The sequence below is a fragment of the Mustela nigripes genome, chromosome X (assembly GCF_022355385.1).
Source record: "Mustela nigripes isolate SB6536 chromosome X, MUSNIG.SB6536, whole genome shotgun sequence".
NCBI classification, from domain to species: Eukaryota; Metazoa; Chordata; class Mammalia; order Carnivora; family Mustelidae; genus Mustela; species Mustela nigripes.
Window position 1 is genome coordinate 90,624,653 of NC_081575.1, and position 25,764 is coordinate 90,650,416.

General features: G+C 39.7%; 1 protein-coding gene and 1 pseudogene across 1 annotated transcript in view; both read right to left on the reverse strand.

Annotated features, from left to right (window-relative positions):
• Positions 1–25,764, reverse strand: part of OTC (ornithine transcarbamylase) — a 63,187-nt gene that overhangs the window by 22,092 nt on the left and 15,331 nt on the right. Inside the window, exon 4 of the mRNA XM_059386278.1 lies at positions 17,541–17,628. Within this exon, the coding sequence (XP_059242261.1) occupies positions 17,541–17,628 (88 nt within the window). The remainder of the gene's footprint in view (positions 1–17,540; positions 17,629–25,764) is intronic.
• On the reverse strand, positions 13,698–17,020 carry LOC132007653 (thymosin beta-4-like; annotated as a pseudogene).

Here is a 25,764-nt window from a genome sequence, read left to right on the forward strand (position 1 = left end):
TAGCAAGTTATGACAATGAATTATAACTGATAAGGGGCAGTTGGTAAAGTTAAAAGGAACAAGACCAAAACAAGGTATACAGAGTGACATTAATGGTCTGGCATGTGGCTCATTTTCTTTAATGTCATCCCACAGACATATATACATTTTCAATGTAAAATTGAAAGTACGTGTGTGGCAGCCATGGTTGCACACCCAGGTTGCCGCACAAGAAAGAACCTTCTGGGAGGAGTCTCATTAGCCGACAACCCCCAGCTGCTGCACTTTTGGGATACACTGTAGTGTTTCCACTAAGGCCTCCGTACTATATTCCCAGCCAATGGCTGAGCAGAGTGGGGGCACGAGAGCTGAGTTAGTCTGCCTGACATGGGACTGCTCCAATGGGCAGTCTTTGCTCTGAGGTTCCCCATTGTCCTGGCCAAGACTTTCTCAGACCTCTGCTGCAGTCTCAGGTTCTTTTTACCCTATTCCTTCCTCCCTCTTCTTCCTTCAATATGGTAGGACCTGCACTGTGGTCTGAAGGCTTTCCCTGCCTACTTCTGCTTCCTCCTTCCTTCATCCTTCACAGTTGTTTCCCCCATCAATCTCTTGCAAGTCTAATTTCATTATGGAGTCTGCTTCTGCATGAACTTGAATGACATAATCCACAATAAACTTCTGTAGGGGCTGAGCCTGAGAGGGCATTCAGCCCTTGTCTCTGTACCCTACATAGCTATCAGCATCTCTGAAAAAAGACAGAAAGTGTTCGACATCATAAACACAAAAATCCACCAAAAAGGCAAGGCAAACCAAATCATGGCCATGAATTCGAATAGCACAGAGAAAGGTGAATGTTATTATTTTCATTTCATAGCTGAAGGACCTAAGACACAAAGAGGTTAAGTAACTTGCCCCAGACCCCACAGCTGAGTAAGCTGGAGGAGCTCCTATTCAAACCGAAGTCAATTTAAGTCAAAACTCCATGTTCACTATGGAGTATTATGCCTCCATCAGAAAGGATGAATACCCAACTTTTGTAGCAACATGGACGGGACTGGAAGAGTTTGTGCTGAGTGAGATAAATCAAACAGAGAGTCAATTATCATATTGTTTTACTTATTTGCAGAGCTTAACAAATAACATGGAGGATGTGGAGAGATGGAGAGAAGGGAATTGAGGGAAATTGGAAGGGGAAGTGAACCACGAGAGACTATGGACTCTGAAAAACAACCTAAGGGTTTTGCAGGGGCGGGGTGGGGTGGGAGGTTAGAGGAGCCAGGTGGTGGGTATTAAGGAGGGTACATATTGCATGGAGCACTGGGTGTGGTGCAAAAACAATGAATACTGTTACGCTGAAAAGAAAAAAACAAAAAACAAAAAACTCCATGTTCTTGGGGCCCCTAGGTGGCTCAGTTGATTGAGTGACTCTTGCTTTCCCTTCAGGTCATGATTTCAGGGTCATGAGATTGAGCCCTGTGTTAGGTTTTCTGCTCCACAGGGAGTCTGCTTGAAGATTTTCTCCCTCTGACTCTTCCCCACTTGTTTCTCTCCCTTTCTCTCTCTCTAATAAATAAATCAATCTACCAAGAGTATAAGAGTGTTCCCCTTTCTCCACATCCTCGCCAACATTTGTTGTTCCTAGGGAGGCAAAGCTGAATGGGAAGAAATCAGAGAGGGAGACAACCATGAAAGACTCTGAACTCAGGGAAACAAACAGTATTGCAGAAAGGAGGTGGGTGGGGGAATGGAGTAACCAGGTGATGGGTATTAAGGAGGGCTAGTGATGTGATGAACACTGGGTGTTATACCCAACTGATGAATCATTGAACACTATATCAAAAACTAATGATGTACTATATGTTGGCTAATTAAACTTGATAAAAATAAAAATAATTTTTTTAAAAATAAATAAATCTTTTAAAAAGTCCATGTTCTTACTGTTAAAACACATTTCCTCAACTTTGCACGTGTAAATATCTGGAAGGAAAGTCTGGGATCCATATTTTAATTTTTTTCCATGAATCAGAGTGATGGTGTTTCCTCAACTAAAGCTTCAGCCTTACAAAACTAGCAAGGATGGCCTTTGGTTTAAAATCTCATTTTCTTATTATTTAAAGGGAAACCTCTACAATAGAGGCTTCTACCATTTTGGTTTTAAAGAATCTTTTTTTTAATGACAAATGAATTTGGAAAGCCACTCATAGTAGTAGTTAGAGTAAATATAATTGTGATTATAAAGTACCCATTGGGGTTCTTGTTCTGGTTCTGTAACTTACGAGCTGTGTGACCTTGGAAATGTTATATGATTTCTCTGTGACTTATTTTCTTCATCTCTAAAACAACAACAGTAATATCTATCCTATTGAGTTGTGAGGATTACATGAGATTACCTATTTAAAGGGAATAGTATGATGTCTTATTCATAGTAAGAGATCAGTAAGTAGTAGATATTATTACCATGTCAAAAGAAATTGCAACTCAACAACAACAACAACAAAAACAAAAAACAAAGAATCCAATTAAAAAATGGGCAAAGGACCCGAATAGACATTTTTCTAAAGACATACAGATGGCCAAAAGACACATGAAAAGATGCTCAGTATCACTCATCATTAGGGAAATGCAAAAAATTAAAACCACAATGAAGTATCAATTTACGCCCATTCAAATGGCTAAAATCAAAACCAAACACACCAACTCAAGAAAGAGAAAGAGAGAGAGAGAAAGAAAGAAAGAAAGAAAGAGAAAAGGAAAAAAGAAAGGGAAAGAGAGGAAGGATGGATGAATTTCCAAATCACAGGCCCTACTCAAATTTACTGAATCAGAAGCTGCATTTTAATAAGGTTTCCAGGTTATTAATTTGCATATTAAAGTTTGAGATCACTAACAGAGACATAATTGAGGCCATTAAATTTTTAAAAGTACCATCCATTCATTTCTTAGAACCCTAACCTGGCAAAATAGGATTTTGTCCATAATCTCTGGCAGAGAGTGCTTTCTAGTTCAATTGAAGGAAAAAGGCATCTCAAATCCTAAGAAATGAATAATCCACTCCATTAAGGCCTCCCTTGTTAGAATAACCAGGTGCCCTGGGCCATCCGATGACCTATGGCAATGGTTCCCAAACTTTGGTGTGTATCAGAACTAAATAAAGAACTAATAAACTACGGAGCCCCAAGCTCCTGAAATAGGGGAGAAATCTGGGTCTTTGTACTATTACCAGGTTTCCCAGGTAACTCAGATAACCTTACAAATGTTGAGAACCACTGTCCTAAGGCATAAGCTTTATGTTAAAAGAATTTTAAATCTTCTTCCTTTCTTCAAGATCTTAATAAAAATTCCCTCCCCAGTACAGATATACTGATGCTTCATGGTATGGAATGCAGGCTTTTAACTCTATCATGATGAAGTCATTTAGATGGAGGTAGATATCCCACTAAGGTTTGTAAATGTAATCACTTATCAGTTTCCTATTTCAGAAGAACTGGTTAATTTTATGATACCTAAAATTCTGAGAGAGAGAGGTGGAGGAGTGTTTGACTGGAAAGGACTTCTTGAAATATGCATCACTTCCTAAAGTGTGTACAAATAGGATAAAAAAAACAATCTGGATTAACCATTGCAGTTGACCTTATTTTACTTATATTGTAGCTTCTCAAATAATCTTAGTGAGCTAGAACCATAGGTCTCCAGCCTCTTAAGGGTTTTTTTTTTTTTTTAGATCTTATTTATTTTTTTGACAGACAGAGATCACAAGTAGACAGAGAAGCAGGCAGATAGAGGGGGAAGCAGGCTTCCTGCTGAGCAGAGAGCCCAAAGGGATTGTGACCTGAGCTGAAGGCAGAGGCTTTAATCCACTGAGCCACCAAGGCACCCTTCCAACCTCTTAAGGTTTCAAGAATTTTACAATGTATTGTTGAGTTTTGCTAGATTTAATGTGTGTTATATATAAATGTTATCTTAACCTCATAGATGAGGAAACCAAGGCCTTGCAAACCTTGAAGTAATTAGAACAAGGTTAGAAAGAATGAAGAATGATGAAGCTGAAAGAGGGAGACATGAGGGGAGCAGCTGGAGAAGTCAGTGCCCTATGGACATGAAGATTTCAAGATGCTTGAAAAAGGGCAGTTGTGGTTCCCTCCCTTGAACAATTCCAAGAGCTCTCGAAGCAAAGCAGCCAAAAGACAAACATGCATTTACTTGACCTTTTTATAATGTGAAGTTGATGCCTCAGGAACCTATATGGTAGAATCTTAACGAGAGAGTACCTGGCCTGCTTTACTGAGATTGCACAACACCTCCTAGGACAGAGGTTCTTGACCTTGGCTGCCCATTAGGATCACCTATGGAGCTGTAAAAATCCTGATGCCATATTCTGCCCTTTGGAAAATGAAAGCAGAGATATGGTGGAAGATTCACATCGATATTTTTAAAGCTTACCAAGTTATTCCAATATGAAGACAACAAGACTGAGAACAGTTGTTCTCAAAAATAGAAAGAGGATGTGGGAAGAGAGTGGGATCTTCTGCTGTGGGATGGAACAATGGAGAGGCAGAAAGTCTCAGTAGTCTCAGAATCCTATAGTAGAAGAAAAATAAGAGCTAAAAACATGATGTGCTATACTGGAAAGAACAAGATCTTATAGACTTATAAAAGAGGCATTTTGGGGGTGCATGGGTGGCTCAGTTGGTTGAGTGGCTGACTCTTTATTTTGGGTCAGGTCGTGATCTCGGGGTTGTGAGATCAAGCCCTGCCTCAGGCTCCACACATAGTGTGGAATCTGCTTGAGATTCTCTCTCTTTATACCCCCCCCCCAACTTGCTCTCTTTCTCTCTAAACAAATAAATGGATAAAACCTTAAAAAAAAAAGAAGACATATTTATTTTCCTTTCAGCTCAGTCACTACCAGGAACAGTTCAATGGCAGCTGCAATAACTAATCTTTTCCCTTTCAGCACTTATAAGTATCCCTAGTACCCAGAATTTGGTCTTAATATTTTTATATTAAAAAGAAGAAGAAGAAAACGAGTGCCCAGCATTTGGTCTTAATATTGTTATATTAAAAAGAAGAAGAAGAAAAAGAGTGTCTGCCTTCAGCTCAGGTCATTATCCCAGGGTCCTGGGATCCAGCACCTAATCAGGCTCCTCGCTCAGCAGGAAACCTGCTTCTCCCTCTCCCACTCCCCCTGCTTCTGTTCCCTCTCTCACTGTATCTCTGTGTCAAATAAATACATGAAATCTTCTTTTAAAAAGAAGGGGGAAAGAGAAACTATTACAGGATTGTTGATTCCATGTCCTTGGGCTGGACTAAATCAGTACAGGTCTATAACACCCTGTGGTTTCCAGGAAGCAAAAGCGATTTTAAAATGGCAGAGGCAGTGCTAAAAGGAAAAAAAAAATCAACTTGAAGAGCTCCCATTTGTCAAGTTGTGGTCACTTATAGTACCAAAAATCATCAAATAAAATAATTTGTGCCTCTAAAAGTCCATCATGCTAATAAAGAAAGAGTTAATGCAAAGAAAATGTATAAAAACATAATTGTAGCATCAGTGAAGAATGGCTATTACCATGTACATTTGAATTTATTTACTAAGTAAGAAAGTATTTATATATATCTACATTTACAGATAGATCTTTTGTGGGTTTTTGTTAAGTATATTTCTCTTTTTTATTATGTTCAGTTAGCCACTGTATAGTACATCATGAGTTTTTTATATAGTGTTCAATGATTCATTAGTATATTTCTGTTTATAAAGCATAGATACATACCATTTATAATGTGTATAAATCACAAAGTATTACATTAACTTAGAAGCCAAATTCCTAGAAATGGTAGAAACCGTAACACAAATGGGCAGATGCTGTCAGCATTTGTGGTTTTATAGAAAGTGAAGTAGAAAAGGAGTGTAGCAGTTAACTAGCACCAGTTGCCATATACAATTTCCAATTAGAAAGATGACATGACCATTTATTCCAAAATAACTTAGTTAATGGTCCTGAAGAAGAATCTAAATTTTCAGCCTCACCTTCCTGCCTCCCTGGGAATAAAACTTCTTAATGACCTGACTAATTATAAAACAATGTCATATATTTTAAAATATCCAAACCAGGCCAGGTTAATATATCATGAAGACATTACAGTGGGTCTGCCAGATATGAAAAACAAAGAAAATAAAACTTAAAAGATACCTTATCTTTTAATTTCTGTAAAAAGTCAGAATCTATATGAAAAAACTAAAATTAGGGTCCTATGGTATATACAGTAATGCTCCCCGCCCAAACATGCCCATGTCCCGGTACCCAGAACCTGTGATTAAGTTACCTTAGATAGCAAAAGGAATTTTGTAGATAGGATTAATTAAGGATCTTGAGACAGAGAGATTATCCTGGGATGGGCCCAATGTAATAACAAGGGTCCTCATAAGAGAGGCAAGAGATCAGGAAAGAGAGAAGATGCTAGCTTCTTGAAAAGGGAGGAAGGTTGGAAAGGGTGAGGACTTGGATTCTTTCTCCCCTGGAGCCTCCAAAAGGAACACAACTGTGGACTCATTTTAGACATCTGACCTCCGGAAGTGTAAGATAATAAATTTGTGTTGTTTGAAATCACAGTGTATGGTAATTTGTTAAGGCACCAATAGGAAACCAATATAGATCCATGATAAAAAGTGAAAGTGATGTTCTAAAAATATATTCAGCCTAGTGGCCAGCCATGTGAGTTTAGTTCATCATGACCTTAGCAACCAGTTCCCACAACCCAACCAAAACTGAGTGTTCAGCAATCCACTTAACCTGCATTACTAGCCTCTTGAGGTTCTCTTCCCTCCGCCCCCCGGCTTTCCGATTTGGTAGAATTACAAAGGTAAGTTCTGAAAAGGTATCAAAGTAGTCTTTTGTAGAATTCCTTACAAACCAGCAATGTAGAGAAGTTTCAATTCCAGGGTCATAAAAGATAAGAATAAAAGTAGGGATAAAGATGTAGAGCAACTGGGACGCCTGGGTGGCTCAGTTGGTTAAACAGATGCCTTCAGCTCAGGTCATGATCCCAGCGTCCTGGGATCGAGTCCCACATCGGGCTCCTTGCTCCGCAGGGAGCCTGCTTCTCCCTCTGACTCTGCCTTCCACTGTGTCTGCCTATGCTTGCTCTCGCTCGCTCTCTCTCTGACAAATAAATAAATAAAATCTTTAAAAAAAAAAAAAGATGTAGAGCAACATCTATGATATTAATAGCATGGTGCCCAGTTCTGTTGTTAAAATATTAATCAGCTCTGTAAATCAATGGGCCATTTTTTTTGTATCTTTTCCTTTTTCAAAATGTTTAGAGCATCCAAGGAAATCCAAAACACTAGGCTTGTGATTAAGTTAAATGTTTAAGAGCATTTGAATTAAGTTTGCAATCAGTGTTTAAATGGTTGAGGAGACTTGTTTTGTTCAGTTAATATGTATTTGACTTATTGGTTAAGTAGTATGTGACTGTTTAAAGCAGTTGTTCTGAAATTTGAACACACATCAGAATCACCAAGTGGGCTTGTTGAAATACAGTCAGTTGGGTTTCTGATTTAGTAAGTGTGGGTTGGGTCCCCAAAGAACTTGCATTTCCAACAAACTCCCAGGTACAGCTTATTCTGCTGGCTTGGGGACCACACTTTGAGAACCACCAAGGAATGTTAGCTATTTTATGTTTAAAGGAATGCTAAGTGCTTGATAAATTCATAAGATTAATATTTTGGGATGTCAACAAAGTACAAAAACTAGGGTTTATGGCTTTAGGCTCAGAAAGCCCCTTGGAGATTAAAGCATCTATGGGCAAAAGGGAGTATGATGAAGCTTGATAGAAAATGCCACTTTGATTCTTCTACCACAGAAGCTGAAGATGAAGTAGAATTAATGATAGAAGGGGGAAAGGAACAGTCTCCAGGCTGTTTTCACACTGGAATCACTTATGGAAACAAAGATATTAAAGACCTTTAGTTACTTATCTGTTTTTTTGTCAATAATGCTTCGTTCTACTTAACGTTTTAAAGTTGCCATAAATCATAAAGAAATTACCACTCTTATTTTTCTTCTTCCAGGTTACTAAAGATCTTTAAAGAACAAAACAAAACAAAATAACCTTTTCACTGGAAACAATGGCAAAGCTGTAACTGGAGCTGGACTTGCAGAGCCATTAACAGTAATTTGAGCTTTCTATGCCTCTCTATCAATTTTTACCCAGCTTTAAGTATTGTAAGAGCCGAGTTATATGTGCTACAAATGAAAGACTGACAAGTTAAAATACTCTCTCTAGCTCTATAATGACTTGATTTTTGTCAGTTTTCATTTCCATTGAATATATAGAATTCTGTTTGCCATCTGGTGGATTTCTTCAGCTTTGTAGACAATCTTGGGCCTCTGTCACTGATGGTAACAAAACAACTTTTACAAAATCCAAATTACCCAAATTTAAAGTTTCTCACATGCATCAGTTTCTTCTGGATGTTTGATGGCCAATTAAGGTTTAGAAAAAATAATCCATAAGTTAAAACATTTATTCAACTTGATTTTACTTGAATGTTTAAAAGGTGGTCTATTCCCCCTATAATTACCCCCATCACTTCTTCCCCTAGGAAAAGAGACATAGGACTTTAAGTGGAGAGATGGTTCAGAAGATAAAATATTAACATTGATTATTTTAGGATGATGGCAGTATTGGTGGTTCTGTCTATATTTTTATAACTCTTTTAGTATTTTCTACAAAAAAGATGATTACTGTAATAACCAGGAAAAAAATACCTCATACCATTCAAAAAAAGAAATTTCTTCCAAACATGATTTTGAAAGTAATTGAGAACAAATTAAGGCTCTTTAGAGCAATGGCTAATTCGTGGTCTTGGTAAGTAAAATGTACAGGATGAGCCTGGAACATTTTGCCATATCAAAAAGCAAGGGAGTTATCAAAGCCTGAGAGAGTTAGGTCAAAACGACCCAGTAGCCAGCTGGAGGACAGATCACACTGTCCAAATATGGGTAATTTGAACAACAATAAGAATAATAACTGCAATGAATTGAAGCCTTTAAATATGTTAAAATACACGAGTTTATAGAGAGATGAAAGAACAGAAGAACATTGACAAGAGTCATAACAAGAACAATTTCAAGTTAATGTAGAAGGGAACTCTCAGGCAGTTTGTATAAACTCTCATCAGAACAGTCAGACTGCATAAAAATGAAACAAGATTGCACGGTATGTAGCATGCCCTGATAGTGGATAATTTCATGCAAACTTCAGGCCAATTCTGAAGAAATGGTGTGGAGGAGGCATGAAAAGGATGGATGATCTAAAGAACCCATAAAGACCTTTCTAACCTTGAATTTTTATGATTCGTTGATATTTTATCCTTTGGTATAAGATCAAAACTTTTTTTTAGGAATTAATTAAAACCCTCAGAAGACCAAAACAAAACAAAACAAAAACAAAAAAATACCATAAGCAAAGTTCCCCATGGTCTCAGGAAAGCCCCTGCAGAGTCTTTGTGCTTGGGTGAACAGACGCTAAAACAAAACAAAACAAAACAACCAACACAACAGAAAAGAAAACACCAGGAGTGTCCTGGGCCAGATCTTATGAGCAAGCATGGATATTGGTGAGATGGACAATCATACAATAATCCTGATGCTGTTAGAAGTTGAGTTGTTCCTAAACTTACTGGAGCGTGGTGAATGTGTTGCAAAAGCCAAAGGCAAACAGAACTTGTATTCTCATGGGGTCCTGCCCCCACATTCTTCCTTTTGTCCTTATCCTGCCTTGAATCAGATTGTGTGCCCCCTAAATTCCAGTTTGTTATCAGTGACAGCCAGATTTTTTTAGTTATATCAATATAAGAATAATGAGGACACAAAACAATACCTTTAACAAAGCCAGATGGTCTCCTCTCAAATGGGCTGGTGTTGGAAGAAATCCAGGGATGCTGAATAATTGCTACATGCGATTTATTCATGAAAGCTTTTATAATGGCCAGATTACTTTGACTTGGGTATTAGTGCCTAGTTTTGAGGTCCTCGGGGATAAATGGGTAGGGCATAATGGCATTGAGAATGACCTCCTCAAAATGTGTCATAGGAATTTCAGCCTTGGGTCACTGTAAGCTGACTAGGAGACCACAGTGATGTCTCAAATTAAATCAGAACTTTCCTGAGATTGAATCAGGCCATAACTTGGTTCAATCAATATTACTTGAATTTATTCTGTGTACCTGTGCTTTATAAGCATTATCTCATTAATCCTCATGTAATTCATTGAGATAAGTATTTGTATCTCCACTCTACAGCTGAGGAACCTGACTCAGAAGCAACTAGTCCAGTGTGGTATGAGTTGTGACTTCAACCGAACCCCAACCCTGTTTCATAGCCCCTGCAATTTCCACTGTGGCAAACTGCCTCTATACTATAAAGAGTCATACTTCATGGTGTGAAGGACTGAATTTTGTCACAATTTACCCAAGGACATACAACAGCCATGACTGCTAGCTTTTTGGTGACCTCTGTAAAGATTCATGGAAATATCATATTTTCAATTTATAAATACATCAATTTATTAGTACCTAATTTGGTGTAATATTTTAGAACATTTTAGTAAGAAACCTAAGAAAGATTGCCTTTTTCGGTCTTAATATCACTCATATAAATACCTTCAATATGAGTTTTCCAGCTTTTTAAAAACATTCCTTTCAACATGGTAGTGGTTCACTCCATTATTTGAGGACTGTGTCCCATCCACAAATCCCTCTGTAACTTCCATTATTTGAGCTGTCAGAATGACAAGGATTTGAGACCTTTCCATGCTGTTGCAGGGGCATGTGGATGTGTGTGTAGTGGGTTGAATGGTGTCCCCTAAATTCATATCCACTTGGAAACTCAAAATGGTTCCTTTTTTGGAAATAGGGTCTTCATAGAAGTAATGAGTTAAGATGAGGTCACACTGGAATAGGGTGAGCCTTACATCCAACAACCAATGTCCTCATAAGAAGGGGAGGGGTTACACAGACATACAGAGAAGATGCCCAGTTGAACATGGAGGCAGAATTTGGAGGGATGTAGCTACAAGCCAAGGAACACCAAGGATTGCCAAAAGCCTTCAGAAGTTAGGCAAGGCAAGGAAGGATTCTACCCAGAGCCTTCAGACACAGCATGTCTTTGCTGACACCTTGATTTTGGACTTCTAGCCTCCAGAACTGTGAGCAAATAAAATAATCTCTATTGTTTTAAGCCACCAAGTTTGTGGTCATTTGTATGGCAGCTCTAAGAAACGAATATAGTGGTTTCTGCTGATTTTCTTTTCTACTAGTTTTACATTGGTGGAACACATTTTAGTAATCTCCACCATAAGTAAATTACACCTATAGGGAAAGTAGTTAGAGTAGAACAAGGTTACACTGGTTTTCCGGGGAGCCTTTCATACACATCGTTCCTGAAGCTGCATCACTAGGTGCTGTATAAAGCGAAAATGAGGGTAAAGCTATTATGCCTCCTTTCAACTGTGGACTCAGAGTTTAGGCACCAACAAGTCGTCATGATGGAAGACACAGAAAGCCTTGAACCTGGAGAGATAACGTCCTACTCTCGTGGTGAAGTTCCATCCAATTTTAAACTTCCAAGGAATCCATGATCTCAGTCATGCTAAGGTGTCACTTCTGGTGTTATATCTAAAAGGATAAGGCCAGAGTGAAGGCAAAAATAGACTGCCCAACTCTTAACCCCAGTAGAGTACCAGAGAATTGACAAAATCTGAAAACACCCTCAAGTCTGAAGCAAGTTTAGATGAAAGAATATGTATTTTGTGTGTCTTGTGATATGTTAGGGGATGGAAAAGAATTACTAAGAGAGATTTTTCAAAAGAGGGAAGTGAGCGATGATTGATTCTATTGGGAGCTTGGCCCTATAGGGATCCACACTGAACTGAGGAAACAGTTTGAATCTTGAGGCTATCCTTCCATGGGTACAATATATTCTCCCTTACCAGTTAGAGTGTATCTAGGTAAAGGACATTTAGCAAAATCCATAAGAGATGAGAGCCCAGTGGTGCAAAACATGAGTTAACACAACAGTCCTGAGATGGCTGTCTTTGAAATGCCCATTTCCAGGGTTGGCCTTTGGCAGGCATCTGGGAACTTGGACTTTTGGAGGGTTTCCACCATTCATGGATATAGTAAGGATGGCTCACTGCCTAAATTGTATAAACACTATGGATTATACCGAACACTTCCCTTCCTTCTGGGATTCTAGAATTTGGGTTTATAATAGGCTGAGGGTGCCCAGGTCACCAGCTGTCAATAAAAGTCTTGGGAACTGTGTCTCTAACAAGCTTTCCTGATACACAACATTTAGCATGTGTTGACACAACTCATTGCTGGGGGGGAATTAAACATGTCCTGTGTGGCTCTACAGGGAGAGGACCCTTGGAAGCTTGTGCCTGGTCTACCCTGGACTTGGCCCCAAGTACATTTCCCTTTGCTGGTTTTGTTTTATAGGTTTTTATTTGTTTGTTTTTGTTTTTGTTTTGTTTTGTTATGGATCTTAGCCATTCGTATGACCATTTGTTGTGTCCTATGAGTAAGTCCTCCTAATGAATTCTTGAAACTGCGGGTGATTTGGGTGACCCTGACACACCAGCTCTTCCACAATATCAGCCAACAGTTCCATCTCAGTGTGCCCCTATTCCCCATTAGCACCCCCAGATTACACAATACTGAACTCAGACTTAGCTAAGGAGAATTTACCCATGATATTTTGAAGAGTGGACAGGTTTTATTCTTGTAGTCAAGAAAGAGCAACACGTTTTATTTTGGATGTGTATTTGGGTACTTCTTGGTCTGGTTGATCTTTCCTTTGGTGGCTGAAACAGGACTAACTTGTAAGGGTACCTCTTAAATTATTTGAATATCTAAAATATGTTTGTTTGCAAATTTTAAAATACTGCTTGCCGTCCTTCTGTTCCTGAATACATTAAACTTGTTCTTGCCTTAAGCTTTTGTAGCAGCTTTTCCTATCTGTAGTGCTTTTTCCCACAGGTTTGCATACCTGCCTCTGCCTTTTCAGTCTGTTCTCAACTGTCATCTCCCTGGAGAGAGGCCTTTCCTGACCACACTATCTAAAGTCAGCCCCACCCGACCCACAGATCACCTTGCTTTTGCTGCATCATAGCACATATCCCAACCTGCTGTTCTATTCATGCTTTGTTAAGTGAAAGCCTCCTCCCACTGAAATATAATTTCCAACAAGGATTTTGTTTGATTTGATCAGCATTTTATTCTGTGCTAAAACAATTCCTGGAAGAAAAGCTAGGCATTCAATAAATATTTTTGAATACACAAATAATTAAATCATTTGACTAAATAATTAACAATTTGGAAATTGCACTTAACAGCTTTTAGGAGACTAGCCCAGTTTTGCCTTTTTTTTTTTTTCTTGTTGCCATATTCACTGTATTCCCCCTTACATTCTCCTTTCATCAATGGGCAGTTACTGTTTTCATTTCACCGGACCCCCAAAGTAGCCAGACAGGCAGATGGAGAAGCAACACCATCAATCAGTGTCAGGTGTGCACCATCTTCTTGATTTGAAAAGGCCAGCACTGTCATTTAAACATCATCCAATCTCTTTGCATCTTACAAAGTTGGATTTCCACAAAAAGCAAGGAGGCAATTGCTATGGATTGTACGCTGCATATTGGCAGGGTAGATGTCATTAAGATTCACTTCCTTGCTTCTCCAATTCAATTGCTTCTGTGAAAGGCGGTGGATTTCTCTTGCCTTCTTCAATTTAGATTTATTGAATTTCTGAATTTCAGCCATATCTTGTTTGTCAGATATTTTGGCAGATTAAGCAGTAATGGGGTACATAGAAGAAAGTCAGATTCCACAGAAGCTACTGTGCCCCTCTTTCTGACGTCTCCATTGCTCATTTCAGCCTCTTCTGTTAGTGCACTATGCTTATTCTCCTTGTACCCTAAGTATTTCCTTCTGCCTTCCCTAACTGCACCTGTCCTTAAGGTTCAGCCTTCTGCAATTCTCCCACAAGGAAATTCTGGAGCTCATTTTCTACCACCGAGTTTATGGTTCTATTTATCCAGCTCTCAGCTTCATCCAAGGTCTATCTCCAGTGGCTAGTGGACATTTGCATCGGAGGTTCAGCCTTTAATGCAATATGTCTAATACCTAATCTAGCACCTACTCTCCAAAGCAGAAACTCCTTTCAGTTTTCTGCTTCTGCTAATGTACCCACATATATTTTAAGAATAACAAATCTGGGGGTGCCTGGGTGGCTCAGAGGGTTAAAGCCTCTGCCTTTGGCTCAGGTCATGATCTCTGGGTCCTGGGATCAAGCTCTCTGCTCAGTGGGGAGCCTGCTTCCTCCTCCTCTCTCTCTCTCTCTCTCTCTCTCTCTGCCTGCCTCTCTGCCTACCTGTGATCTCTGTCTGTCAAATAAATAAATAAAATATTTTAAAAAAGAATAACAAATCTGAAATCATTCTTTCTCCACTATCAATGTACCCTTCACAATAAGTTATCTTGAAACCATATACATATTTTATTAGCTATCCCTTCTTTACCGTTCCCTTCACTCACACTCTAGCATAGATTGACAGCACAATACCCCAAGATTACTACAGAGCCTTCTAATTCAGGGTTTCGCAAATTATGGTCTGGCCACCCGGGCAACAGAATCATTTGAAGAGCTTGTTATAGATTCCTGAAAACGATCTGAGCTCTCACTGCAGAATTAAAATTTCTGAGTGTGGGGCCTAGAGTTCTGCCTTGAGATACACCTCTGTGTAAGCACCACCACTTGATACCTAATCCATTCACATGCAATGGAGAGTATAAATTGCACCTTAAGGGTCTCATTTTATAGAAGCCCTCATTTTATAGAAAAGGAAACTAAGATCCAGGGAAGTTTTCACTTATGAGTCACAGTGATAGGTAAGTGGCAAAGCTTGGACTAGATCTCAAGCCTTATAATTTTCAAGCCATGCCTGACTGATAGCCTTTTAAAAGTCTGCATGGGGGTACCTGGGTATCTCAGTCGGTTAAGCACATGATTCTTGATTTTGGTTCAGGTTATGATCTCAGGGTTGCGAGATCAATCCCCATGTCAGGCTTAGTGCTCAGGGTGGAGCAGAGCCTGCTTGAGACCCTCTTGATATTCCCACCTTCTCACTCTCTTTCTCTCAAATAAATAAATAAAATAAATTTTTTTTTTTTTAAAAGAAAGGCCTGCATATAATGTTGGCCTTTGGATGGCATCTGGGAACTTTGATTTGAAGAAGGTTTCCAGGACTGATAACAGTGGCTTATTGTGCCTAATTTTTTTTTCTTAAAAAAATATGGTTTAGGGCACCTGGGTGGCTCAGTGGGTTAAGCCGCTGCCTTCAGCTCAGGTCATGATCTCAGGGTCCTGGGATCGAGTCCCGCATCGGGCTCTCTGCTCAGCAGGGAGCCTGCTTCTCTCTCTCTCTCTCTCTCTCTGCTTGCCTCTCCATCTACTTGTGATCTCTCTCTGTCAAATAAATAAAAAAAATCTTTAAAAAAATATGGTTTAAAGTGAACACCAGCTTTCCTTCTGAGAGTCTGCATTTGGGTACATGTCAAACAGAGGATGCTATGTGAACAGCCCCCAATAAAAACCCTGAGTACTGAGTCTCTAAAGAGCTTCCCTGGTTGGCAGCATTTCACAGGCATTGTCACAACTTGTTACTAAGGGAATTAAAGGTGTCCTGAATGACTCTACCGGGAAAGGACTCTTGGAATCTTGCACCTGGTTTTCCTTGGCCTTTGCTACGTGTGCCTTTTCCCTTCATTGATTGTGCTTGGTATACTTTCACTGTAATAAATCACAGCTGTGAATATTATGACTGTATGCTAAGTCCATGAATCCATGAATCCTCCTAGTGAATCATCAAACATGGGGTGGTCTTGGGGGCCTCATGACATGCAAGCCAATGCTTTCCATAATGTATTTCACTGCCACTCTTATGGGCTATCCATAAGAGGTAGTAGGAATAGTCAAAACAGCATCACCTTAAAGAAAAAAAAGAGCATGATCTAAATGCTGACTTAGTTGCTAAGCTCCATTACTTTTCTGAGTCATGGTTTTGTTGTCGATAAAACTAGGCCAATAATATGTAATTTTTAAGGTTTTTACAAAGATTTTGATATAATAGTACAAGACATCCACCTTCTAGAGAAGAGCAATTATTTTTATTCAGACTCTTGGATAAGATGGAATGATCAGAATTAATTCTATGGATCCACATTTATTTATCCATATATCCATGTAGCAGTGGAACTAATTATATAGACTAAAAGGTTCCAATTATGTTGGAACTTGTGAGCAGATTGTTTTTCTTAGTATCTGCATAGAGCTCCTCTAACTAAGGACTTGCAGTGGGAATTGTGTGGAGAGCGAGCACAGAAAGAACACATTTATACTCATTCTCAGCTTTCAACCCATGCTTGGTTATTTGTCTGTTGTTTTTAGGGTCCTGCCCACTCCACTGATTTCTGGGTCCTGACCTCTTTCTCACAGCCAGTCTGCACTCAGTAACCCTTTATTGGATGCTCAGCTATTCCTCTAGCTTTATTCTTTTCCAGCCACTACTTCACACGGGACTTATTCACCATCGTTCTCTTGGTTCTCTGTGGCGAATCTCCACTAAAACTTCTCTCCTGGATGTGCCCTGGGCTTCATCCCTTAACCTGCTTGTAATATTTGCTTTTGAGTAAAGTTTAGTTTACTTTCGTGGAACCAGAATTATTAGGCAAATGTAATCCCAGTCAGTGGCAGCATAGTTGGAAGAAAAACTCATTCATGTTTACTTATTCTTTTAGTTCCATGCATCCAGAAGATGAACACAGCACTTCTTAATACTAACATTGTCCCATCTGAAATAATGTCACTAAAAGGCTTAAAGATGAGTTATTTCAAATCTCTTTAGCAATTCAAATGGGGTAGATAAATTCTTTTGTCTTACCAATCAGGAATATCCACACTATGTTAGCCACCAACATTTCGAGATTTTATATTATAGTAGCTAGTACATTCCTAATTAAGTTGTTTCACCTCTTTATGTCAATCTATTTGGGCTGTTATAGGATTAAATGAGTTAGAACAATGCCTAACACATATTAAATGCTCAATAAATGTTAGCTATTAATAGTATTACTTGCTCTGATGCTAACTAGTTATGAGTCTTTGACCATGTCAGTTTCCCTGGACATCTATTTCTTCAACTGTAAAATATGAGTTACACTTGACACTTTCTAAGTTTCCCTGAGTTTGAAATTTTATAATCAGTAATCTCTTCAAATTGCTAAGAAGAAAATTATCTTAAACCACGGAAAGTGACCAGAGGATGAAGGGAGAAACATTCGGAACATCAGGCAAAGAGAGAAGGGAGGAAACAGAGAACAGTACAAAACAATGCTGAGCAGGGCGGGGGGGGGGGAGGGGAGTTATTTAAAGAGAAGTATATTTTCTTTTTGAAATTCACCACTTCTGAAATAAGCTTTGAAGAGAAGATTTACCAACCGGGCTGTGTCTGTGAGACTTTCATTCACACCCAGATGAATGTCTTGTGTGGTAAGAAAACAAGGGTGTCCTCCCAGAAGTGCAAAGCCTGTAATAAAATAAAAAGAAAAAAAATAGTCTTAAAAAAAAAAAAAACGAACCAAAGTAGAAAACAAAATTATGAGGAATTGGCACTATCTCAATTGAAAAGTCAAAATCATTAAAGCTCTCTATTGTCTCTGCTAGGGAATTCTGTACCCTCAACTCTCCTTCAGATATGTACCCACTTCTCCCTATTGTTAAGAACCTGACAATAATGGGGCATCATTCTCTTTTGGAGGCCATGCCTGGTTTTGGTTCTTTAAAATATATGATGATATTCATCCCAGAAAATGGGAAGATAAACTATAGTGTGGGATATTGTGGCTTACAGTGAAATACTACTCAGTAATAAAAAGGAATGAGCTACTAATACATACAAGATGGATCAATCTCACAAACATTAGGCTAGATGAAAGAAGCTACATACAAAAGAGTAGATGATGTAAAATTCCATTTATTTTTTTAAATATTTTATTTATTTAACAGAGAGAGATCACAAGTAAGCAGAGAGGCAAGCAGAGAGAGAGGGGGAAGCAGGCTCCCCGCCAAACAGAGAGCCTGATGTGGAGCTCGATCCCAGGACCCTGAGATCATGACCTGAGCCGAAGGCAGAGGCTTTAACCCACTAAGCTACCCAGGCACCCCTATAATTCCATTTATATGAAGTTCTAGAACAGGCAAAACTGCCAGACAGTGACAGAAATTTTAAAATTCAGTTGCTTCTGGAGAGGGTGAGTAGCTGGGAAGGAGCATTGGTGAACTTTCTAGGGTAATGGGACTATTTTATACCTTGATAGAATTTGTAGGTCAAAAAAAAAAAAAAAGAGGAAGTAAGTAGTTCCTTCTGAAATGGAATGAAATAATTATATCCTACCTATCTTATACTGCTTAAGAGTGTTGGCTTAAATATGTCCAAACCAAATGGTTTTTAGCTAGAGGGTACGATGTTCCGACTCTAGCAATGACTATTAACAGAACACTACCATAAGCTGACACTTAATAAACATTCTTCCATTGAAATCTTCACTCTAACAAAAGTACAGAAGATATTCTATATAAGAATTTTAGAGACAAGGATTCTGAGAGTCAAGAGCTTAAAACCTTGTTCAAGACTGTTTTTAAGAACTTGTAGCCCCTAGGGTTTACCACAGGGGAGCCATGCCCTGAGCCGACTTACATTGGAATTTGCAAAGACAGGACAATATAGTGGAACTGGACTCAGTCTTCATCTGGAAAATCAGGCAACTGGCCTAGAGCCCTAAGATCCCTTGCAGATGTGCTGTGCTACATCCCAGGTAGAGTCAGACAACATGAAACACAGTAATGATCCTACTTGTAATGGGTCCTGTAGTAAAGAGTCTGTCCATTTATGATGTTTAACTACTACCAGTTGTAAAGCCAACCATCACACACTTCCTTCTCTTTCTACCCTGTATCTGGGCAAGCTAGTAAGAAAGTGCACATGCTCCTTCCTTTGGCACTAGCAGGAGGTTCAAACTAAACAAGGCCTGCTCTGAGCATGGGAATCTTCACCCCAACCTTACCTCCTATCCACATCCAGGCCAATATCATTTCTCCACTCTCTAATGCCACTCTAAGGCCAACATGGGACACAGTCCTACCCTACCCAGGAAGCCACATTATGTGAGTAACAAACCTGTTCATACCCTTCTGGTATATGTGTAGCATCCTCACCATCAACAATCAAACCAAAATTTGGTGGAAGGCACATTTCATCTCTGTAGCGTGATCATAATAGGCCTTGGCATCACAGCATGGTTCTGAAATTTATTCATTCATTCTAAAAGCATGTGTTTGGTGATACTCTATGCACTGGGGAAAGCATTATAAACAACAGGGTACAAGTCCCTGCTTACATAGAACTTACATTCCAATGGGGAGAGACATGAGTTAATGAAATATGTTGTATGTTAGATGTTGATAGGTGCTGTAAGAAAAATAGAGTGGGGGGTGGGGATAGGGAATGTCAGGAATATGAGTTGTAATTTGAATGTGGTCAAGGAAGCCACACTGAAACATACCAGATGGTGGAAAGAGAATGTCCTGAGATCCTTAGAAAGGAACATGACTGGTGGGTTCAAGGCACAAGAAGATTGGTAGGGCAAAAGGTGCAGCGTATGTGAGGAGGACAGTACTAGGAGGTGAGGTTGCAGAAGGTAGGTAGAGAGGAAGCAACAACTTTGACTTTTGTCTGAGTAAGACAGAAAGCCCTTAGAGGGTTGGAGCAGAAGAGTCACATGGTAGACTTATGTTTTAATACAACATCTGTAGTGGGGCAAGGGAAGAAGCAGGGAGACCAGTTCCTAGACCTATTTGCAAAACTTTGTGTGAGAGTTGATAGCTTGGACCAGGATGGTAGCCCCTGAAATGATGACAAAGTTATTGGGGTCTTGATATGTTTTGGAAAGTAGAGCCAGCACTCAGCTGGGGACCTTGCTTCATGGGGCACTAAAAAAACAGTAGCCATCAGAGAACTTCCAGATTCCACCACCCATTTCCCCATTTGCCAGCATCAGTACCCATATAGTCTGCTTTCCTTCCTATTAAGAATAGATGATCTTTTTATGTCCCATGTGTGTACTAGAAACCATGCCTCCTTGCATACTCAAGAACATTGCTCTAGCAATTTTTTCCTTCCTCCCTTACATTACCTTCATCATAAAAATTCTCTTCTCATTTTTTCACTCATTAATAAAAAACAAATGCAAATTTTCTCTTGTCCCTATTTTCCCTGCTAAGTAACCCTTTAACTCTTTGCTCCCTCTGCAGCAAAACCTTGTTTTTTCTTTCTCTCTTGAGTTATTCTTTTCTCATTTCCCTCAAACCTATCCCCATAAGACTTTGCCCACCCCCAACACCGCACCAAAACTCCTTTCATCAGTTGCCAATGATACATCTAATGGCCATTTCAGTTCTCAGTTTTCTTGGGTTAGCAGCATTTAACAAAGCTGTTCACCATCTTCTCCTTGATACACTTCCTCACACATTGCCCAGGAGAATCTTTATAATTTTGATGTCCCCCAGGCCCAGTCCTTCATCTTCTTCTCTCCATCCATACTCATTCCCTTTCTAATCATATCCAGACTCATGGCCTAAAATGCCATCTATATGGTGATGACTCCCAAATATCTCTAGGATAAATCTCACTCCCATACCCCAAACTAATAGCCAACTGCCTTCTCAACATCTTTGCTGGTGTATCTAACAGACTTCTTAAACTCAATACTTCCCAAGCTGAACCCTTGATCTTCCTTTCCATCCTGCTCCACCTGGTCCATCCTGCTTACAGTTGCTCAGGTAGAAACCTTGAAGTCATCCTTAAGGTCTCTTCTCTTACCCAATACATCAGAAATCTTTTGGCTGTCCCTTTAAAACATATCCACAACCCCTCTCACTTCCCCCTCCCACTGCTACCACTCTGCCCTTGCCTCCATGTATTATGCTACCTACTGATGGATCTCACTGCTTCTATCTTGTCTCCACCCCCAATCCCTGCAGTTTATTTTCAACAGAGCCGTCCTAGAGAGCTTTTTAAAATGGAACTTAGATCATATCCCTCTGCTCAAAACCCTCCAAAGAGGGGTGCCTGAGTGGCTCAGTGGGTTAAGCCTCTGCCTTTGACTCAGGTCATGATCTCAGGGTCCTGGGATTGAGCCCTGCATCTAGCTCTCTGTCCCTCTGCATCCCCCCATCTCTGCCTGCCTCTCTGCCTACCTGTGATTTCTCCCCCTGCTTGTACTCTCCCTCTTGTCAAATACATAAATAAAGTCTTTAAAAAAAAAAACCCTCCAAAGATTCTCCATTTCACTCAGAGCAAAAGCCAAGTTCAAATAATGGAGTAGATGTTTTGCCCTCAGCTCCAGGAACATTCTTCTCCTTGTTTCCAACATACTGTATCATCCACTTATTTATTATGTCTATTGTTTATTGTCTGTGTACCCACTAGAACATAAGCTCAATGAAGGCAGGAAAGTTCCTCTGTTTTGTTCATTGATTTATCACTCTCAAGAACCTAGAATACATACTGTACATAGTAAGGACTCAACAAATCCTTATTGAATGAAAGCGGGAGGGTTTGACTCTAGGGAGGGGACCCATTCTTTTCACTTGCAAACGTCTCCTAGTGTTATTAGCAGAAAGAACAGAATTTTCTATTATGTGAGAAGTGGACTGATGGGAATTTAGTGATTATAGTCCATAATCACTCTTGAGTATTTAATCTGTTTCTAAACGGGGAACATCACCTACACAAATGTGAATACTGCACATTTACCAAGAAAGTATTTATTGTGCACCTACTGTATGCCTAGTACAGAACTGAATGTCATTGAGGGTTGGAAACTATGGAGGGAGGTTTGAAACAGTTTAAGATCTCTCGGCAGGCAGGTCTGCTCCAAGTCATACTCTTTCTTTGACTAAAAGTTATTTTGCTATAACAATGCAGGATTAGGGTGCTGCCTTTTCACTTTCCTCTTTGAGCTACAAAGAAGATTCACATCAAGCCTGGACTTATGAGATAGGAGTAGGGAGAGCAGTTATAGAAATGTTAAGAAGTGGGAGTCCAAGACTTCGGCAGTTCTCGAAGGAGATAAGATAGGGGGACATTGCCTCTGAGAAGGAATTTCCTCTGCAATTGTGGTCACTGGTCAGAAAGGAGCCTCAGACCCCAGTTTAAAAGCACAGGTCAAGCATTTGCCAGCTTACCGGACCTGGCTGGTAATAAGTGCTTCTGGAGAGCATCAGGGATTTGGAGAAGCCTCCAGGAACCACCATGGCCGAGGAGAAGGGGGCAGAGGGATGGGGCTCGCCTCTCTCTTCACCCTTCATCCATAGAGGTCTGCTTTTATCTGTCATCTGTTTATGCATTTGTGGGGGATATTTTTGAACAAAGATTTTCTTCTGTTAATATCTTGGTTTCTGCCTGGGAAGATAAGTGTACATCTGATTTTGCTCTTTCCCTCACAGATCTGTGCAAGCTTTGGAAGGAGAGGTATAAATAGAATTCATGCACTAGAAATGTGAGGGCTCTGAGGGCTCTTGGTGGTAGAACTAAGGCAGCCATGAGCCTCCCTGTGCTTCTTTTTCATACCTGCAGAACAGCATCACGATTTTTTATATTGTCACCTTCGTAAAGATGATACATTTGAAATAGCTTGGAAAGCATCAGCTTCCCTGTCTCCTTGAAAGTGAAATGCCAAAGTTAAATAATGAAAAGAACCCTCTCTTAGGATGCCTTGTGCATTTTTTCTATCAGCTACTGCACTTACCAAGATTAATAAATGTATCCCTCTATCTGCTCAATTAATTTGCAATAAAAGAATATAATCATCGGTAGACACACAGGAGAATTGCACAGTTTGCCTGGCAGGCGTATACACAGAGTGGGGGAGGAATAAATGATCTACAGCTACACACAGCGATGTCGCCACACCTCACTAACATAGTGCCGAGCAAAAGATACCCCACACAAAAGATCATATGCTGAATGACTCCATCACAGGCAAAAGGAATCTGTGGTGTTAGAAACCAGGATCATGGTTACCCTTTGGTAGGGGGAGTAGCAACTAGAAGGAGATACAAGGGAGGGCTTCTGGGTGCTCTTAATGTCCTGTTTCTCTCTCTCTCTCTGGGTGTTAATTGCAAGGATATGTTTACTGTAAGAATTCATGGAACTATATACTTCAGGATTTGTGCACTTTTCGGTAGGCATGTTGCACCTTAATGAAAATATTACATGAGCAATTTGTATGGCTTAAGTTGAGTGGCGAATTTTATTCTGTCCTCTGAGATAAGTAGAAATACGGTTGTATCTCTGCCACTCAGGCTGGGGATGGAATCCTCCAGGACTTTCCTATGAGGAGGCTGGCACAAATCCGAGGCAAGAAAAGACAGTTTTAATTACATCCTACTTCCATTCTGAATACCAACATAACAGGTTGTGATGAAGAATTGTGCCGAAGGACAACGGATGAGGCACATGCGCTTTATAGAAATGCTCTGCTGTGGTTTTGGTTGAGGTTTACTGTTTCTGTAAACATTTAAAGCAACTCCTTACTCTGACAGATTCTCCTCCTGTTGAGTTTGACTGGGTGCCATGTACAATTAGACTCATGGATATTTATTGGAGATAATGGTGACTACTCTGTGAACCATAACTTTTTATGGTCAGATGTTGCTTTTCTCATGTATTTATTGTTACAGTTTGCAATTTTGTACCTGTTTCAGAGAGCTTCAATATAGAAAACCACCGTCTAACAAAATGTTTAATGCCATCTGTGGAAACAATTTTACTGGAATAAAACATGACTATGACCTGTTCAAATTAAATTAGATAGTTAAAAAATACATTTAATCATAGCTTCCAGTCCCGGGTCTGCCATTTATTAGCTATGTGTCTGTGGGCCATTTGCTGAACCCGTTTCTGCCTGTTTTCCTCAATGGTCTTGTCCTCATGGAACTGTCATAAGGATTAAGTGAGATAATCCCCATAATTAATGTGGAACACCTGGCACAGGGTCTGCACCCGAAGGCTTATTAAGTCTTCCCTCTTGGTTTTATTAATAGCTTAACTACCACATTATATGTGAGTGGCAAAACTGATCAGTTATTCAGGGATATTTGACATCAAAAATAGCATAGCATCTGTACAGAGAAAAGTTGTAGAAAACACCAACAACGAAGAAAAATTAATTTTAAAAACCTTAAAATTGAGGTATGTACTCATGTCTATGTACTCATCCATCCTTTTGATGACTTCAGAACAACAACACCTCTCTTAAGTACTAATGATAAAAGAAAATTCTGCCCAACTCATAGAAGGTCAGTGTTATAAAGGAGCAGAATTTGCGAATTACTGCCTGGTTTATGCAATATTTATTTTTCCTCAAATGTCAACATGATTTCTTAAAGGAGCCATCTTTAAAAAGCAGTATGTAGGGGCACCTGGGTGGCTCAGTGGGTTAAGCCTCTGCCTTCGGCTCAGGCCCTGATCTCAGGATCCTGGGATCGAGCCCTGCATCGGGCTTTCTGCTCAGTAGGAAGCCTGCTTCTCTCTCTCTTTGCCTGCTGCTCTGCCTACTTGAGATCTCTCTCTCTCTCTCTCTCTCTCTGTGTGTCAAATAAATAAATAAAATCTTTTTTTAAAAAGGCAGTATGTTCTCACATGTTTTCTTCCTGGGACTAAAAGACAAGGTGACACATTATGGGTGTTTCCCCTCACCCTCCTTTCTTCTCTCCAGGGTCAAGGGGAGTGCATTAGTAAGAACAGTAAACTCGAGATCTGAATCCTGGTGCTATTTGTATTACCAAGTCACTTAATCCCTCTGAACTCTATTTTGCTATATATTTGATGAACCTCATTACTGATTATTACAAGGCAAGAACTGCATGAAGTAGTTGTTTGCTTCTAAACCCTAGAAAGTTCTTATGAGGCACCTGGGTGGCTCAGTTGGTTAAGCATCATCTGACTCTTGATTTCAGCTAAGGTCGTGATCTCAGAGTTGTGAGATCTAGCCCTGCATTGGGCTTTGCCCTGGATGTGGAGCCTGCTTAAGATTCGCTCTCTGCCCCTCCTCTCTCTCTCTGTCTGTCTCTCTCTCTGAAATTAATTAATTAATTAATTAACCCTAGAAAGCTCTGATGCTTGTAGACAGGATGAGATATTTGAAGAATCAAGTAGTGTGTTTTTTTTTTGTGTGTGTGTGGTGCCTCCTCCTTGATCCTCTCCATTTGTCCATTTGAGCAGTCATGTTATTAATTCCAGGGAGATTTGACAGAGCAGAAATGCAGAGAAAGAAAAGAGGTGATATGTGGCTTTTGAGTTTCAAAATGGACTTTTGGAAACATAACAGAGTTAATAGTTTGAGAAAAAAGAAATTCTGAGTTTCTATAGCTTACAATTCCAGGCACAAACAGTAGATTTGAAAGAAATCTTGGAAAGTCAGAGACAGTTTTTTCTTCCTGCTTTATCACCTAGCCCCTGATACTGGCACTTGAGAGCAGAAAATGAGGAGCAGGAGAGGAGCAGCAACAGAAACAGAAACTGATGGACCTTTGACACTGTATCCTGTGGTCTATCCCACAGGCCTGCTACTGAAGTGTGGGAAGCATGCTGGAAATTTCA